Consider the following 19294-nt stretch of genomic DNA (forward strand, 5'->3'; position numbering starts at 1 on the left):
GTGTCATTCAGCCATTGATTGATCCTGGCCTGCCTCTCTACGTTTTCTGCATCATCTTCAAATCCACCACCTTCAGTCAGCCTTTACTTGCCGGGCAAACGTGATTACTGGAAACTTAAGGCGTCCTTAATCCCGCTAAGTGTGGAGGGGGCAGGCAGAAGTGGTCGGTAGGGTTTGGAGTTTGGAGCTGAGTGGCTACGTTTGCAGAGCTGGCAGCAAGTTTTTACATAACCTCTCACTGAGGACTGCTCATGCTCTGAGCAACCAAGGAGCCCGAGGCATTGGTGTGGTGATGTAACTTCTTCTGAAGCCTGACTAATGTGAAGGGCTGATTTAGCAGTGCTTGTTTTGGTGCTCCCCCCCTGTGTGATATGGGCCATGTTGCCGCAGTTGCATCCACGATAACAGGGGTTCTCGTATTGGCTGGAAGTTGATGCATTTCACCTTATTGTTGCCAATTAGAATTCATGGTGCGACTTCAGGGAACGATGGCCTAAGCAGAATTGTGTATCCGTTGTAATATACACAATGAGCCCTGTGGAATAGTCGTCCAAACGGGCTCATCAACGCTGACAAAAACCTTTGTTTTTCAGCAGCAACCAGCCGCTGAGAACATGTACTGTTGTCCTCATTAAATTTACACGGGCACTGTGGCGGTGCTTAATCTCTCCATTTATGTAAACGAACCTGGGAGGTAATGGGGGCCTGTCCTATCATTAGGCAGAAAAGTGTTGTCCTTAGTCTGTGAGAAACGCTGATGAATTCATTACCGTGAGGAGGTCAAAGCACACTTACCAGGGATAGGAGTTAAGGGAACCCGTGGAACATGTTGTTCTTCTATGTGCTGCAGGAGTTGTTTTTTAAACTAAGTGTGGAATAAGACACCAGATTCTGATGTCAAAAAATCGCTTACATACTATGCACATGCTATTCTTTCCTTGTTCAGCTGTAATATTACACAGTATGAGGTGAATTCTGGGATGATTTTCAGTATTTAGTCTTTATACAAATGCCACAGAAGTAGGATAGAACACATCCTGGCTAAGTCTCTTTTGGCTGCTTCAACAGAAACACAAGGTGGATCTGTTCCATAAGCTCCGTCATGTGATGAACGAGCTCATCGACCTGCGACGGCAGCTGATCCAGGGTCATCTCGCCCAGGACCAGACTCGTGAGATCAAGCGGCACATCACAGTGCGGCTTGACTGGGGCAACGAGTGAGTAACGCTTAATACTGAACGCACTGCATCAAGAGACCGGGCGGGATTGAATGCTCCACTACAAACATTTGTCTTTAACCGTTGGCCACCAAAGAATACAATATTTCCTTGGCACTGGAGAGGTCTACAATGCCGGCTGAGTGGGTGCATAATAGCATCCTCTATGATGTAATTTTATGGTCATTTAGCAGATGAGTGAATTTCAAGCAGCTTAAAGTCAACGCACATCCCCCTGGAGGAACTGTAAAGCTGTATTCCTACGGTTGCCAGTTTCAGACTCCATCCAACTGAGCACAGACAGGCATCCATAGCAGAGATAAAGAAGTGAGGGCTCCAGCTCGGCGGAGGAAGAACTTCATGTGGACGGGCCATCTGTCAATTTAACATAAGATTCATTGCACAATTGCACATAAAAACACTTGCATATTCACTCTGAGCTACATCCCAGGGTCGGTCAGCGTCACAGTGTGTGTGTCTCACGATTGAACAGTATGTTTTAATGTTGAGAACATTTAGAAGTAGAGCCTGAGATACTGTGCTCAGCCTGTCGGGGGTGTGTGGTGCACACTGACCTGAAAGATGCAGTGATGTGATTTCATGGTCATCGCAGCCCTGAGAGAACTCTGTGACTTCAGGCTGAACAATTTGGTTTAAGTAAAAGGTTATATATATATACATACACAAGTACAGCATGAATAAGTGGTACATGGACGCCAAGTATATTCACTGCAGCACTGTACTTAACTCCTTCATTCCCAGACTGAGCTGTACATCACTGTTCAAACCCATGAATCCTCGTTCCACTGAAGAATCCCACTGTTCCCAATGATGCCAAACGTGTCTGGCAAAGGAGCTCGAATAAAATGATGCACACGTCAAATCTAAAAGTGTCCCTTGGGCACAATGACGTAGCAACAATTAAGAGTCCCTTGTTTAAATATTCCCAGAGTTTGAAGAAAACTGATACAGAATATACAGTTAAATTTACAGTATAAATATAAGTTGAGCTGTTTAGGCAGGAAGTTGGGATATTTTTGCTCCTCTACATTTCTGAGGTGAAGCTTAAGAACTTCAAATCCTGTTGCTATGAAATCTGCTAGTATTCAAACATTTGAAAACAGTTTAAGAAAATATGCTAATATGAACTATTATTAACCATTTGCTACCACTGTTTCTTGGCCATGAACAATTGTTTTGCAACCAGCAAAGACCAACCATAGCTGCACCAGCCCAATACACAGGCTCATATCCCGATGAATGGTGGAGCAAACAGAACATTATTCCTTCTGAAATATACTGCTATAGTATAATGTAGCATGTAGAATAAATACTCAGATAAAGTACAAGTACTTCAGAATTATATCAAAGTAATATAGGCAAGTAAATTTGCTGAAAAGTGGTTATAAAAGAAGCCTTTTAAAGATTTTAATGTGTTGAGATAAACATCTGATAAACTTTCACTTTTCACTAGAAATTGTATAATGTGACATTGTTTGACTTTTTAAACTCTAATTTCTTTCTTCCTTCTCTCCTGAACCCTCTTTCCCAGGCACCTTGGTTTAGACCTTGTTCCCAGAAAGGAGTTTGAAATGGTGGATCCAGATCAGATCAGCGTATCTGAGCTACACAAACTGGTACGTTGGATAACATTATATTTTAAAAAAAAAGTGCATGCTGTACAAATTCCTACCCTGAATTATTAAATAGATTAAATGAAGAAAGTGAACATGTGAATATGATTAAAAATGCAATAACTAATCCCCAGCGCATGCATCCACTCATCAGGAGCCATGACTCACATGTAGCTTCCTTTATGAGCTTTTCTTACCCGCTCTGCGCCTCTGTTTTACATATAAGAAAGTGTTGCTGCATGTGTAGGGATGTGTGACCGTACCGATTATCAAACCATCCATAAGAAGGTGACTCACAAGAGATGGAGCACGATGCAGCTGCTGGAGCCGCCTCATGTGACCTGTTCTTTATGCTTATCTTACCGCCATATTGAGTGTGTCCCTTGCCTTGCGTCCACGTGACTCCCACTCGCACTGCAGACGTAATGCAAAGTGACAGGGCCAGGTGAGGCAGGGGGTAAATACATACTGATGAATTATTTATTGTTTCCTTTTTTTTCTCTTTTTTTGATAACTTAACATAACATGTTTTAGTTCTGGTTGCTCTAACCCCCCCCCCCCCCCCCCCTAAACAGAGTAGAGATACATTCCCATGAATAAATTATGTCTCAAATGTATTTTGGCTGCAGCGGTGTTGGACTTCCAAACCTGTCCAGGGACACAGGGGAGACTTTCAGAGGCAGATCTAATTTTAGAAGCACGTGATTACAGCACAGATGTTATGAAATATAATGTAATTCTGCCGGAGATGGTTATCTAGCAGGGGGATCCTTTCAGGTTAGTTGCTGAAGCTCCCTCCATATGCTGATCAAAACATTTTCCACATGCCCTGCAGCCTCCCATTATCCCGTTGCCATGTTTCTCAGGTTTTGCACACACAGTGTCGGTGCACTCAATGCTCTGTCCAGAAACAACAGCGTAGCTCGGCCTTGGCAAAAAGCCGCCTGACTCTGTCGATGAAAGTGAGCTAGTTTGGTTGGCAGGGCACGAGGTCTTGGCACCTCCTCAGGTAGGGGAGTAGAGGAGTTCTTTAGGCTGCTGAGCAGAGAGGGATGTGTGGGCGACAGCGGCTTTGTCCTCTCCTCTCCCACACGCTTACATTTTCCCTCATGTGGGCTTCTTTTAGCGCCGCAGGAACAGTAGTGCCGCCACTCTGCGTGTACGTAGGTGAGATTTCTGTCCAATGTGAATCTTCAGCTGAGGCCTTACTGTGATAGCGTGTGTCTGAAGCTGCTCTGAGGTAAATAGGTTCAGCTCTGTGTGGGAAGAGGAAAGCACGGGCCGAGTGATCTGACATCTTTTTCTTTTGTACTTCACTCCTTTTTAGCACGTATCCAGCAGACACTGTGGTCAGCAAAGCACAAATCAGGTACAGTCTTTTCAAAGCTCTTTTTCTGTCTCTTCATCTCTCATTTCCCCAAACATACCATCCCCTTCAGACTCGTAGCTGCTGGTTGGCTGTAATCCTGGTGACCTATAAGAGCATGTAGGGTTAAAATTGAAATTACAAGGCGTCACTGCCAAGCTCCATAAGAAGCTCACAGCAACGCTGCCAGGAAGTGAAGTTTGATTCCCACTGGGACCACATATGCCCCAAAGTATGCAGGAATGGTGCTTTAAGTCACTTTGAATAGAAGTGTACACTGAATTTTATTTGTTTCAGAACACCGGTTTAAATGTTTTTTTGACTCCATTAAGAAGTGCAACATATTTGACTTTCTGCCATAGTTATCGTTATCTTAATTCTAGTAGATTTCTCATAGAGGCTGAACTGAGCTTACTTATACAGAGAGAAAGCTGTGTAGCAGAAGTGGGCAATGTTTGGCCCCTCAATGGAAGTTAAAGATTTTATCAAATTTAATTGTGAAAACTTAAAACAATTTGTATTCAGATGTTCTTTTTTAGATATCAGTTATATTGTATATTGAGATATTAGCCTTTTTTCCTATATAAATAAATAACATAACATAATAGCACGATAAATAATGAATGATGTACTAATCTTGAAAGCTTATATCTGTCCTTGAATACAGTCATATACATAAAGGAAAAAAATCAATGATGCTGCTGCGCAGTAAATGTGAATTCAGTTGAGTCTTTACTGAGGCAACGTTTTTACCAAAAATGTTATATTATACGTCACCTCACCTCAAATGGTTTATTTTTTAATACTTAGACTTCAGTAGTCACATATCATAGAAATTCAGAATCATTCATTCATGTTTTCTTTATCTGGACCACACCCTGTATGTCGGTCTGCAGTAAATACTGTGTTCTTCAATGGACAGGATGTAATAAAGTATAGAACATGTACTTGTGAATGACTCACCCCATCATTGATCTGTAAAATAACTTTATCTATAAACAGAAGAGCACTTGCTTGGACTCCTCCTCCGTTGGGACCCGTCTACTTAGCGGTCACTGTCTTGTGCGTTCCCAGGGCGACAGCACGAGACAGCGCCATGGCGACGGTTGCCGTGTCCCTGTGTCGCACCACCTCTTCATCAATCTGAAGAGCTTCACTTACAACAGCATCAGCGAGGACGCCGACGTCTTCTTCTCTCTGTACGACACTCGCGAGGCCAAACAGATCAGGTGTGTGGAGGAATGTCAGTGAAAGCATAACGGCCTTGGATGGTACACATACATACACACACACACAGACACACACACACACACACACACACACACACACACACACACACACACGCACGCACATATATATCTACTCACTGTCTGTTGATTCTGTAGCTGACGGACTCCCGGTTTCCTTTGCAGTGAGAAGTTTATGGTGAAACTGAACAAAAATGGCGGACCAAAGAATCCGGAGAAGGTTGATCGCCTGTGTGCTCTCTTCACGGTAACGTCCCTCCCCTTCTACCCGTGAATACAAATATTCAGTATTTCTTCTGCTGACGTTTAACATCTCATCTCTCTTCAGGACCTGAGTAGTAAAGATTTGAAGAAGGACCTGTACATCGTTGCACACGTCGTAAGAACTGGTAAATAAACTAGTTTTGTGTCACATTCCTTATTTTTAATGGCAGAGATCATTTTTTTGAATTATCCGTGTTCCCCTCTTTGCATCTTCTTCTCCTCTTTGTGTCCAGGTCGTATGCTGCTTAACGATTCAAAGAAAGGCCCCCCCCATGTGCAGTACAGACGACCTTATGGCTGCGCTGTTCTTGCCATGAGCGATGTTTTCCACACCATCACAGACCTCAAAGAGGAGAAGGACTTTGTGCTCAAAGTTTATACGTGAGTATGAGTGAAGCTCTTCTTCCTCCTCCTTCCTCTGGATTATAAATTCCTCTGAAAAGTGAATAAAAAAGTGTAGTTGCATGACTTCTGGACTTAAGGAAGTAAAAGCATCTAAGTGTTGAGCTACCGAGGTGTAAATATTGTGCAAATGTTGTGCATGATAACCTAGTGCCTCAGTGTTGATGCCTGCTGTGTTTCGACCAGAATGATAATGAAGTGTCCTCTTGAAAATCAATAGTTGCTCGCCCCAGGCCTGAGATAGGACACTTGGCGTGTTGTGAATCTGGCTGCTTCTGTTAGGCCTTAGCCACAGAGAGCCACTCTCATCCAATGGGCCGACCCAGGGAAGGAAGGAGACGCAGAAGGAGAGAGGAAGAGACTGAGAGCGATGACACACGGATAATTGAGCAAAGTTAGAGGACAAAGGAAAATAACAACACGCTCAGCGTTTTCTCTTGCCAGTCAACAGCTAGAATGTCTCCCCCGGTGTGTCCTCCTCAGTGTCCGCTCGGGGTCAGAGGTCATTCATAAACTTCCATCCTGTTATATGGCGTTTTTCCTTGTGAAGTAGTATATACTTTACATCTTGGTGTGAAATCTAGATTCCTGGAATAGAAAGCTGTCGTTTTTATTGGATTTCTCTGCTGAGGCGCAGAGCTCTTCCCTTTGAAGAGCAAGCAGTGATTCAGTAGTGAGCTGCCTCCAAACTGTCGGCTCTTATAAGGCTCCAGCCTGTGCATTTCCCCATGCCTTTCCCAGGGGCCTACGGGCCCACAGTAATGAAAAAGGCTGGTAGAGGGCTGGCTGTCAGGTTTGCTTAGTGCGCTGTGCATTTGGGCTAATGTGTTGCTTGATAGCACCTCCCCCTGCTGCTGCTTTTCTCCAGGAGGAAATCGGCTCTGGGACACATGCTGTTCATATAGTCCCCATGCACAGAAACCCCTTCCCTCCATCTGGACCCACTAATGGCTGCGTCGCTACAGCCCAGCTCCCTCCTGTCTTTTCTCCCCAGGTGTAACAATGAGAACGAGTGGTTCCAGATACATGAGAACATCATACGCAAGTCCAACACCAAGTACTCAGCTCCCAGCACCAACTATGGTAAATTTGTTGTCTCTGTAGATCTATTCATTATAGTTATAAAGTCACTTTTTCTGTGGTTGAAGTCACAAATATATTTATGTATTCAGAAGTGAGGTGTGCAGTCATCATACAATAAGCATTCGTAGAAATTGCCCTAGATTTTGAGAACACAACTCCAGGATTTAGAGCTGAATCAAAACGTCACTTCTGATGTGCAGAACTGTGAAAAATTACATTTGAAATAAATTCTTTAGCAGCGTTTCTCTGCTTTGTCCCACTTACCCTGAATAATCGGCAGAACACACTATCGCCAGTTTTTATACACTATTCATTTAATTTTCATGTTTACTTTTTCCAAGAAGTTGTTCATAGGGAAACTGCTCAGTGAGCTGCGGTAAAACCACTTACCAGAGACAAAATGTTTTTTATAATACATCTGAACCATGACTTAATAAAGAGCCATTACACATCCCTTGCTATGTAACAGTAGTTTTCACTGTCACCAGGGCTAAATATGACCTTACATGATTATTGATGTACTGTTTTTACTGAGTTATCTATTTGCCTAAAGTGTTTTATTTTAGTTAAAATAATCAATTTTGGATTCAACAGATTAGATCCTTTTTTTTTAAAGGGGCTAAAAAAGTGCACATTGAGTGAAGTAAATCAACTAATAATAACCTAAAAGCACATGAAGTGCATTAACTTTCATATTAAAACTGCATACACAAGCAACATAGCATATAGGTTGTGTGTGACAGCAGGAGATTTGTGCAATGAAGTATTTAAAACAAAATCCAAAACATTTAATTAATTATTAACCAAACTGCTGCGGCAAGTCGCTCCAAGTCTGCAGGCAGCAGGATCATATGCACAAGCTCCAACTGGCCAACAGTCTCAGAGTCCACTAGGATTCTGGTTTACATGAGGCCTGAGGCTCCCAGGCTCTTTGGTGACGTGAGTTCTCTTCAGTCACGGCCCCGAATCACTAGAATCAGGTCATTAAAAAGATTTGTTCACCAAATCGTTCAGTGCTTGACCGGAGCTCAGGCTGCGTCTACGTCTCACTCACTGAACTGAAACCTGGCCAAATCAATAGTGTGAATTCCTCATGATCCCCGGAAGTGGAAGTTCTGTCCCTTGACAAACTCTGTTAATAGTGTTTTATAAGTTTCCTAATTAAATATTAGAGATGAAAACTGTTTTTAATGAGCTTTAAGTGTTTTTCCCCGATCACAGTCTCTCTAATTCTGCTCTGACATGAGTCAGTCCCAACATGTTAGGTTTGTGATTGTCAGGGAAATCTGTTGAAACAACAGGGAACCTAAGTTGTTATTTTCTCGTTGATTATCTAATCAACTAATCGAATACTGATATTTACTCTAAAAGTGAATATGTATAAAACCTCAGGCAATTCCATCCAAAAACAGAAACTTTATTAAATGGTCCTGCAGTTAAAGTTTTATAAATTAGAAGCAGTTAACATCACAGATGATTGTTTCAATATTTCTCAACCCTTAAATACAATTGTAACAGCGTGAAGAAAGAAATACAACATTTTAGAAATCCTCTCAGGTCAGGCCACTTCACATCTTAGGTATGAAACCATCTCTCTGAGCAGGATTTAACAAACTGGACTCACTGTTTAGCTGAACTCTTCTAATTCACTGTTACTTCTGGTCTCATGAGCGACTCACTGTTTAAATTATGACTCATGCCTCACAAGAATCTGTCACAGAATTTGTACAGCACCCGTATTTCTCTTTGTTTCTTTGTGTAATTCCACAACACAATTTCTCCTCCCTCTCTGCGTTCTCCCTGGCTCTGTCACGTCTCTCCATCCTCTCTCTTGTCTTGTCTTCTCCTCCCCCACATTCTGACTAATGTCTCTTAAATAACGCTCTGTCCCTCCCTTCTCCTCCCTCCCTCCATTTTTGTCTCTTCGCTGTCTTTCCTTCAATTCCACTTTCCTCCCACAACCCCACACCTCCTCATCTGGCCTCTCCCCCATTTACACACACACACACACACATTAACTCCCACCACCACCACCTGCCCCTAGGCCTCATCATTTCGCTGCAGTTGCTGCGGGGCGAGCTGGAGCAGATCAGACGGGAGAACCAGGCTGTGTTCAGCAGGGCCTTGGCACTCACACGCAAGCTAGGTTTCCCAGACGTCATCCTGCCAGGTAAGGAGGCAAAGACCAGTGGGTGGTAATGGGGATGGAGAGGTTCAGGGAGGAGGTGGAGATGAAAGGCCACTTGCTCTGGATGAATGAAAAGCAAATGAAAGGATCAGGGTACTCAGGGTGCAAATGAACGAGGAGTGGAAGAGAAGGAGGTGGGACGAGTGAGATCTAGGGGGTAAAAGAGTGAAACAGCAGGAAATAGCCTTAAAGGGCTGCAGGAGAGCAGAGTGGGCTGTGGTGACGAGGACATGGTCGGTTTCACAGCACACAATGTACACGATGTACAGTCTGAATGTGAGAGAGTTAATGTACAACTCAAGTTTCAGGCTCAAAGAGGTTATATAGTTTCAGTGTTTTACAAAACAACCAAAGATTAAGTCTAGATTTTCTTCTGTGAGGAGAAATTAGATCTGTCTTAATTCCTACCTCATCAATCATCTCACAGCCCCTGAAATTTGTCTGGTAACGTTTTGAGGGGTTGACACCGAGGATGGATACATAACTATTGTACATACATTTGTTAGAATAGACACACACCAATCAAATATAAAAAAAGTTCTTCAAAAAGGGAAGATTTTGGTATATTTCATCAGCTTATATTTCGCCTTGTATCTACTGAGAATGTATGCTCCTCTCCTCTCCTCTCCTCTCCTCTCCTCTCCTCTCCTCTCCTCTCCTCTCCTCTCCTCTCCTCTCCTCTCCTCTCCTCTCCTCTCCTCTCCTCTCCTCTCCTCTCCTCTCCTCTCCTCTCCTCTCCTCTCCTCCAGCTCTTTCCACTTTGCCTGAAATACCTCCCAGTATCGCTCCTTGTGACTCATCTGTCCCCAAGGAAATGACTTGGATATATAAATAACCATAATCTGATTTTATAAATAACTGCAGTATCTTCCTGTACCGTTGCCACTGATATTTATTCCGTTAAACACTGACCTCACAGAACCAGGTGCTGCAGCAGTCAGGAGCTGCCGTGTGTTCCAGCTCAGCAGGGTCATCTCTCATTGACGGGAACAACAATGTGTTCTTGCACATCTGCGTCCGCACAGCAGCCTAATTTATGTTGACCACTCGCAGTCCATCTGTAGAGCAGAGGCTGACATGTACTTATTAACATCGCCTGGGAGGAGACATGATTGTAATCATTGTCCTATGAATCTTCTGAGATGTCCTGCTGGTGTCATTAAAATTGAACCTCAAGCTGAGGGGGCGGGGGGGGGGGGGGGGGGGGCATTGTCGAGCCAACAACGGACACAAATAAATAAATAAAGAGTGCAAAACGGTCGCAGCAGAACTATAGATTTGACTTTGTTATTGTGTTAATTGTCATAGGAGACACACGCAATGACCTCTATCTGACCCTTGAGCGTGGCGAGTTTGAAAGAGGCGGCAAGAGCGTCCAGAAGAACATCGAAGTCACGCTCTACGTGCTCTATGCTGACGGCGACACGCTCAAAGTATGACACATATGTACACTAGTCCTTCTGTCCCATATCACCCATGCATGACTCATGAACGATGCGTGTAATGTTCCTCCCATCCTTCCACGCCTTCATTTGATTAACCGCTTATGTCGTTTAGAAACTAATCTCTCTTCTTCTCTTTTTAGGACTGCATCAGTTTGGGCAGCGGCGAGCCCAGCAACAGCGAGTACCGCTCCTTCGTCCTCTACCACAACAACAGCCCTCGCTGGAGCGAGATGGTCAAGCTGCCCATTCCCATAGATCGCTTCCGAGGGTCCCACCTACGCTTCGAGTTCCGACACTGCTCCAGTGAGTCAGTGATGCGGCCCAGTGGCAGTCATCCCTCAGCACACGAGTTTATTAGGACAGACTGGCTCACGCTCCGAGCTGTGCGAGCGTGGTGTGCGCAGTGATGATGCATGATACTATGATGTGCTTTCTTTCAGCTAAAGACAAAGGGGAGAAAAAACTGTTTGGTTTTGCCTTCACGCCTCTGATGAGGGAAGATGGGACCACGCTGTCAGATGAGAGCCACGAGCTGTATGTGTACAAGGTACGAGCGGGTTTCACACACACACACACACACACACACACACACACACACACACACACACACACACTCACACACACTCGCCATGCGCGCTGGGAGTGTGAGACGAAGACACCTTTTGGTTTGCCTTTATCTTTGACCTGTGTGTTTTTTAGGATTTCAATAAAAATAGATGATGGCCTAGCTGCGGTGGTGTAGGTGGGGGGGTGTTTCTGTGTTGATGGAGCGTCCCGTCCTGGGAGACAGCTTCATAACATGTTTTCAGAGTCTTGTCAGATTTTGACAACGTGATGAAATGTTTGTTTTTTTCCTGCTCTCCATCATCAAAAGATGTTGCTGCTGTGTGATCACGGCTCAGCCCTCCATGGTCTAAAAACACTGTGATTTGGTATAATGGTGAAGGTGTCATTACCATTATTTACCATTAAATTTAAAATTGACAGATTTAGGGTTGACACATTAATAAATCAATTTCATTGTGAGTGTAGAAATAGTTCCTTTCTGAACATTTATGTTTTCATTCCACTCAAAACTGGTATCGGGCCTAATCCAGGTTTCTGAAAACATAAGCAGTTGTTTATCCGATCACAACCCACGATCAGAAACCTCCAATCACCAACAATGGCCAACTATTATAAAATATGCATTTATGGTTTTGTCATTGGTCAGAAGCAGCCCAACAAGATTTTACTACAATTACATAACTGCTGCAAGATGGAGGAGCCAATGAAATGTGTCTGTGCTCTCAGGCCAGGCATTAAAAACCGACATCACTGACACCCTGCTGTAGTTATGTGTAGGCCACTCATCCACCAACACTTTGTTCAATGACGTGTGTGATGATATGTAACAGTCTCCAGGGCCGTAATGAACGATCTCTAAACCTCCTGTGTCCGACCCACTAGTGTGATGAAAATGCCACCTTCAGTAACCAGGGGCTGTATCTGAGCCTGCCCTGCTGTAAGGAGGACTTCAACAGTTGCCCCAACCTGCCGGCCAACCTGCCCTTCCAGAGAAGCCCCAAGGAAGCTCTCTGCGTCTCCACCATACTCTGCTCCACCAAACTCACACAAAACGGTGAGCTCATCTCATCTAATCTTACGCGCTACACTCATTTTCATACATTTTCACTTCACTCTATTCATTTGGATTAAACTCTGTGTGTGATTTCTGTCTCCAGTCGACCTTTTGGCTCTTCTGAACTGGAAGGCCCATCCGGACCGGGTGTTGGACATCCTCGGTCGACTGCGTCAGATCAGCGGCGAGGAGATTGTCAAGGTCGCTGTCTTCAGATAATTTCTCTGATGATGTACAGGATGTAAAGAATATATATTGAGATACTGAACCCCTAAAAGGCCCCTCATAGATGTTGAATGACCTAATTGTAGGTCGCTTTGGATAAAAGCGTCTGCCAAATGACATGTAATGTAATGTAATATTGTCCCTGTGGTTTCCTTGATCACACACTACATCAAATATTTAGATTCCATAATTAAAAACTGGAAAAACATAGAACTGACTTTATGGATGATATATGATTCGTGGTGCACTAATCATATATCAGTAAAATGGGCATAATATGTCTCCGTTAAATAAAGTTTAGTTAATCTAAAGATTGTTTCATAAATCTGATTGAATTTGTCCTCATTAAAAGATAAGAGTGATAAAGGGCTAAAATAATTTAAAATAGTGCTTTTTAAATAATGATTTAATTATTTTCCTGGCACAAAAGGGTGAATGAATAACAACAAAAACAAATATACAAATATCGGTATCGGCTATCGGCTAGATTGTTGTTTTAAACATCGGTATCGGCCAAATATTTCCATATCGGTGTATCCCTATAGATGATATAATAATAATAAAGATAATATTATCTATGTAATGATCAGATGAGGTATTTACAGGTTAAAATTTTAGAATGACGATGCATGCTGACTTTTTTTCATAAATAATCAGAATAAAACATCTATTAGTGTGTGAGACAGAAAAGCCACGTTATTATTTCAGGACTTTTTGCCGTGTGTGTTTTGGATGAAGGGGGCTACCCTTTGTTTCTATTCTGGTTCTCAGCAAGACCTTTGATGTGATGGTTGTTCTAAGTGTTGTCTTCTGTTTTTTCCTCACAGTTCTTGCGAGATGTCCTGGACACACTCTTCTGTCTTTTAGATGACAACACAGATAAATACGGGCCACTGGTTTTCCAGTCACTGGTAGGAAATCTAATAAAACGCACACAGCTCAAATTGAATAATTGAATGTGACTTGAAGCAGAGGAAATAGACATAACATCTTTATATACGTGTGTGTGTGTTCAGGTGTTCATCATCAACTTACTCAGGGACAGCCGTTTCTACCACTTCAGGCCTGTCATGGATGCCTACATCCAAAACCACTTTGCTGGAGCTTTGGCATACAAGTACGACAACATCTACTTGATTCATCTCGGTAAACATGACAATTCGAATACATACCCGCACCGTTGCATGTGATATTGACTTCCATCGTCTCTGCAGAGAGCTGGTTCGATGTCTGAAGTGGTACATGGACCGCTCGGCCGAGGTCGTCCGGCAGGACCACATCCAGGAAGCCATGAGGGTAAAGAATCACACGGTCTTCTGTCTGGATTAGTTTCCGATAGGCAGAATAACACAAGTGTCTTGGCTCCTTCTACTGGGATTAATTAGTGTAAGACATATGGACATGGTCAATAAGGATAAAGATAAGGGCTGATAAGGAGTAATGTGAGTAGTGAATTCCCTGCAGAGAGAAAAGCTAATGAAAGGAAGCCATAAGAAACCTCTGCAGGTATTGATAAGTGCAAGATTTACACGTTTTTATGGGAAGATTCAAATTCTGTTTCAATACCTGAAAATTGGAAATGTTTCATTAATGTATTGATTTCCAGTCACAATCCGATTTAGTGCTCAGTAGATATTCTATGTTACGGAGCTGATCGTTTCCTCCCACGTGACGTGAACCTCGGCTGACTGCTTGTCTCCCTCAGGCGCTGGAGTATCTGTTCAAGTTCATCGTCCAGTCTCGCATCCTGTACTCGAGGGCGACCTGCGGGATGGAGGAGGAGCAGTTCAGGGCGAGCATCCAGGAGCTCTTCCAGTCCATTCGCTTCGTCCTGAGTCTCGACAGCCGCAGCTCAGAGAACCTGGTCTTCACGCAGGTCAGACAGATGAATGTCACCTGTCTTCCTTTATCTTCTTTCATAAATGTTTTCATGTTTTTCCTTTGTTCATTTTCACGGTTTGAGTTCAAGTTTCATTGATTTATTATTTTATTAACTCTTTTCTCATTTCGTTCTTGTGACTTGTTCCACCTTTTTGTTCTGTGCTTTGGTGATTGATGCTTTAATCCCTCGACCCCCCTGTTGCCCCATCCTTGGCTTGCTCTTGGACAGTTTAGGGGTGTGACCAGCTGCATGCCTGTCTGTGGTCACGCTCAAGGGCTCTCGTCCATCTCAGTAAGTCACAGCGCCACCCAGTGTTGGCTCGACAATGCAACAGAGGCTGTCGTGAATGGCAGCCTTTTATAACAGGATGATGTATATTAGCTGATAAGCAGTGAGCGGTTTAGATTTTTTTTTCCGAGATTGAATAGGAAGACATTTTCAAACAGTACAATCTTGATCTCGTGCCTTTTGGATTATTAATAACCAGCTTAACTCTTGGATATTCTCTCATGTCAGTGTGTTTATCATGTTTTGAGATGTTTTTATCTTTGTATGTATAACATACGCTAAACTCTTCTCACTTTGTTCTCTCCCCCAGGCAGCGCTGTTGAACAGTTTCCCTGATATCTTTGATGAGCTTCTGCAGATGTTCACTGTTCAGGAAGTGGCAGAATATGTCCGGGGCACCCTGGGGAGCATGCCCAGCACAGTGGACATTGGCCAGTCTATGGATGTAGTCAAGCTGCAGTCTATAGCTCGTACAGTCGAGAGCCGCCTCTTCTTCTTCCCCGGTGAGACAAATATGAAGGGTAACAAAGTCTTTGTTATTCTCTGAAGTTACCAAAGCAACCATGTGTATATGTGTCTGGATATGGTTGTGTGTGCAGCATTTAATTTTTCATGCTTTCTCTTTTTATTCAGAGTCTCGTAGTATTTTGCTGCCGGTGGTTCTGCATCACATCCACCTGCATCTGCGCCAGCAGAGGGAGCTGCTCATCTGCTCTGGGATCCTCACCAGCATCTTCTCTATAATCAAGACCAGCTCTATAGTAAAGAACATTGTGTTTTACACACACATCTGACTGAAACTCCATTTGATGACAACAAACTGTTATTTATAATTACAGTAATACATCTGTAGATTGAACAGACTGGAGTCTTTCCATGAAGCAGCATGTTTACTTCTCAGTTGTTGACTCAGTGTTTCTCTGCTTCCCTGTGCCTGTGCTCTGTGTCTCAGGACTCTTCGGTTCAGGAGGAGGTGGAGATGATGGTGGAGAGCCTCCTGGACGTGCTGCTGCAGACTCTGCTGTCCATCATGAGCAAGTCTCACTCTGTGGAGACGTCCAGAGGACAACGCTGTCCGCAGTGCACTGCCGAGATAACCGTAAGCTTCTTCATGCTCCTCTTTGTGTGCACTCAAAACAAGTGGGATTTGAGGATTTTTTAAAATCTGATTACCCTTTCTAATCATACACGTCCATGTCTGTCTCTCGTACAGGGGGAGTATGTTTCCTGTCTTCTCTCTCTGCTCCGACAAATGACAGAGCTCCACTTTCACCATCTACTGAACAACTTTCACAGCAAGGAGGAGTTGAAGGTGAGAAACTTTAAAGCAGAGCAGTCTTCTGTGGCCTGTTTACTACATATATCTAGTCTGCATAAACATTAACATTAATATATTCACGCAGGAGTTCCTGTTGAAGATCTTCTGTGTGTTTCGCAACCTGATGAAACTGACTATCTTCCCCCGGGACTGGAGCGTCATGAGGCTTCTAACTAGTCAGTGAGTCTGCTTTTCCTCCTCTGTCACACTGTCATTGTCTCAGAGATGGTAAGGATGCACAGCCAACTATTAGATCAGACTCTCTTCAGCTAATCCTGCTCTGAAGGTGACGCTCGTGTTGCAGATTGTTTTATCTATTTTTGGCCGCTGCCTTGTTCGGTAAGCTGACAGTGTGATGTTTGCCTTCTGCAGAATCATCGTAGTGACAACACAGTTCCTGTCTCCGGCGCTGCATAAGAACTTCTCAGAGGCCGATTTTGATTTCAAGGTGGGTGCTCCAACAGCGGGGGGGCTGGCGTTTTGGGGAACTCACTACACTATAAATCTAACAAGTTAACAATGAGAACTAATTGTTGCTTTTGTCTGTGGTGTGTGTGTCAGGTGTGGAACTCCTTTTTCAGTCTGACTGTGCTGTACATCAACCAGCCCAGTCTGCAGCTGGAGGCGCTCGGCCCCGCCAAGAGAAAGAAAGTCCTCGACAAGTGAGAAACTACCAAACACTGAACATTCTTTATGACTCTGGTTCTGTTACTGATTTAACTCCTTAATACTTGTTTATCCACTGTCTTCTTTGTAGGCATGGAGATATGAGAGTGATGATGGCGTATGAGCTCTTCAGCATGTGGCAAAAATTAGGTGGGTCATCTTCCTTCAAGTACCACAGTGAACACCACAACGTGCCACAAACGTATACGTTGCTTCCTGCATTTACATTTTAAAGGATCAGTGTGTAGAACTTAGTGACCTCTAGTGTTGAAGCTGTATATTGAACCTGTGGTAGCCTTTGACTGTCTAGTTTGTCCAGTCTGGGCTTCTGTAAAAAACATGGCGGCCTCCGTAGAGAGGACCCGCTCCTGATGTAAATATGAAGTATTTAAATATAAAGGACCCATTCTACAGTAAAGATAACAACAATTCATATAATTTAGACGAAACACACTGGTGAAATGATCACTAGGATTATTGTATATTCAAATTCTGCCAAAAGATCCCTGTTACCTAAATCTTACACACTGAACCTTTAATGAAATTAGCCCGAACAGCTGCTCACATGAACATGAACCTCTCTCTCTCTCTCTCTCTCTCCTCTCTCTCTCTCTCTCTCTCTCTCTCTCTCTCTCTCTCTCTCTCTCTCTCTCTCTCTCTCTCTCTCTCCCTCTCTCTCTCTCTCGCCCTCCAGGTGACAATAAGCCCCACTTCATCCCGGGAATGATGGGGCCCTTCCTGGGAGTCACCCTCGTCCCTCAAACTGAGGTTCGAAATATCATGATCCCAATTTTCCACGACATGATGGACTGGGAACAGAGGAAAAACGGCAACTTCAAACAGGTCATTAGGACGTTTTCATGTCACCTAATACAGACTGTGCACTGGGGCTGTTGTGATAAAAATGGATGGCTTTTTGCTATGCACTGTAATCATCTTTTTCCTTTTTTCGTCTGAATGTGTTAATGTGTGTGTAGGTGGAAGCGGAGCTGATGGATAAGCTGGACAGCATGGTGTCAGATGGGAAAGGCGATGATAACCACAGAGAGCTCTTCAGCCTTTTGTGAGCATCAAACCTGTTTATTCGGCCTGTGGAGTGATATTCAGAGTGAAGCGGCTCTCATACTATCCTAACACTCTTCTCTTTGTTGTCTGGCTTTTCACACCCCAGGACCCAGCTGTTCGGCCCTTATCCGAGGTGAGGTGCGACGCCTTCGCGGCCAAGGCCAGGAGACGTCCTGATTCATGTCTATTTACTTCCCTTGCTGCTTATCTTGAGTAAGAACACCCGACTGTATTTTCTGTGCAGCCTGCTGGAGAAGATAGAGCAGGAGACCTGGAGAGAGACGGGGATCTCGTTCGTCACATCAGTCACACGACTCGTGGAGCGATTGCTGGATTACAGGTACGCTGAGATTATATCGCGCCTGATAAACGGCAAGTTTGTCGTAAAATTGCAGAACAATGAGAATCCTGAATCTTTATGTTCAGGGACTGCATGAAAGGAGATGAGGTGGAGAACAAGAAAATCGGTGGCTCTGTCAACCTCATGGTAACACATTTGAAAGACACATTTCTAAAAGTAATAATTCATGGACTGAGAGTTTGACGATTCCTTTTTTATTTTTTCACTTACCTCCAGAACTTCTACAAGTCGGAGGTGAACAAGGAGGACATGTACATCCGTTACATCCACAAGCTGTGTGACCTGCATCTTCAGGCAGAGGACTTCACAGGTAACAGAGACGCCAGGTTCTGGTTTCTGTGGTGTGACGTGGTTCAGTCAATGGTTTGGTGGTGTCTTTGTTGGCTGAATACAGGTTTTCACAAAGACACTTTTGCTCTCGCACTGATTTTACTTATCTTAGATGATTGGATGTCTTCTATGAATTGATCTGCTGATTTTGCTTCATGCCGAATTCAGTTTTAATGAACTTTGACATTTAAATCCATCAGGCTCTCCAGTCAGTTGGAGAGAGGTGTGGGACCGACTGCTCATTTTGGAAACACTTGTCATTTGTAGACTTGTTTCATGGCTGTACAGCAGCAGAGAAGGAGGGATGCTGCTCTGTCCTGGTGTGTGTGCGAGCGCATTGAAGGTTAATGACAATCATCCATTTAACGATTGCAACTCAACCCACGCTGCTGACACGACCCGCAAGCTTTTAGCCACGCCACTCACGAAAGAATTTCCCCGGGGTTAAATCTCTCTTCAGGATTGTGTGTGTGTGTGTGTGTGTGTGTGTGTGTGTGTGTGTGTGTGTGTGTGTGTGTGTGCGTGCGTGCGTGTAACTGTATTTGCTCAACATCTCTGTCAGTTAATCTCCATGCTCCTGTCAGGGCAGGACAAATCTTGATCATTAACTTTTATGGCTATTATTAGCAAATGGAGATCAGCAACCTCACATGCTTCTCATCGCTCCATCCGCCTTTAACCTGAGGTATAAA

General features: G+C 43.7%; 1 protein-coding gene across 1 annotated transcript in view; it reads left to right on the forward strand.

Annotated features, from left to right (window-relative positions):
• LOC133005428 (dedicator of cytokinesis protein 3-like) overlaps positions 1–19294 on the forward strand; it is a 43575-nt gene that overhangs the window by 12542 nt on the left and 11739 nt on the right. Inside the window, exons 6-38 of the mRNA XM_061075098.1 lie at positions 1069–1217; positions 2770–2854; positions 4179–4220; positions 5292–5446; positions 5630–5711; positions 5793–5853; positions 5962–6109; positions 7125–7213; positions 9258–9383; positions 10710–10834; positions 10987–11149; positions 11287–11393; positions 12296–12467; positions 12571–12668; positions 13520–13603; positions 13709–13809; positions 13907–13988; positions 14398–14568; positions 14803–14865; positions 15173–15365; positions 15496–15623; positions 15815–15961; positions 16076–16174; positions 16266–16360; positions 16553–16628; positions 16742–16842; positions 16938–16996; positions 17541–17689; positions 17824–17909; positions 18018–18044; positions 18156–18251; positions 18338–18398; positions 18489–18582. Of these exons, the coding sequence (XP_060931081.1) occupies positions 1069–1217; positions 2770–2854; positions 4179–4220; positions 5292–5446; positions 5630–5711; positions 5793–5853; positions 5962–6109; positions 7125–7213; positions 9258–9383; positions 10710–10834; positions 10987–11149; positions 11287–11393; positions 12296–12467; positions 12571–12668; positions 13520–13603; positions 13709–13809; positions 13907–13988; positions 14398–14568; positions 14803–14865; positions 15173–15365; positions 15496–15623; positions 15815–15961; positions 16076–16174; positions 16266–16360; positions 16553–16628; positions 16742–16842; positions 16938–16996; positions 17541–17689; positions 17824–17909; positions 18018–18044; positions 18156–18251; positions 18338–18398; positions 18489–18582 (3514 nt within the window). The remainder of the gene's footprint in view (positions 1–1068; positions 1218–2769; positions 2855–4178; positions 4221–5291; positions 5447–5629; positions 5712–5792; positions 5854–5961; positions 6110–7124; positions 7214–9257; positions 9384–10709; positions 10835–10986; positions 11150–11286; positions 11394–12295; positions 12468–12570; positions 12669–13519; positions 13604–13708; positions 13810–13906; positions 13989–14397; positions 14569–14802; positions 14866–15172; positions 15366–15495; positions 15624–15814; positions 15962–16075; positions 16175–16265; positions 16361–16552; positions 16629–16741; positions 16843–16937; positions 16997–17540; positions 17690–17823; positions 17910–18017; positions 18045–18155; positions 18252–18337; positions 18399–18488; positions 18583–19294) is intronic.

Source organism: Limanda limanda, chromosome 7 (assembly GCF_963576545.1).
Source record: "Limanda limanda chromosome 7, fLimLim1.1, whole genome shotgun sequence".
Classification (NCBI taxonomy): domain Eukaryota; kingdom Metazoa; phylum Chordata; class Actinopteri; order Pleuronectiformes; family Pleuronectidae; genus Limanda; species Limanda limanda.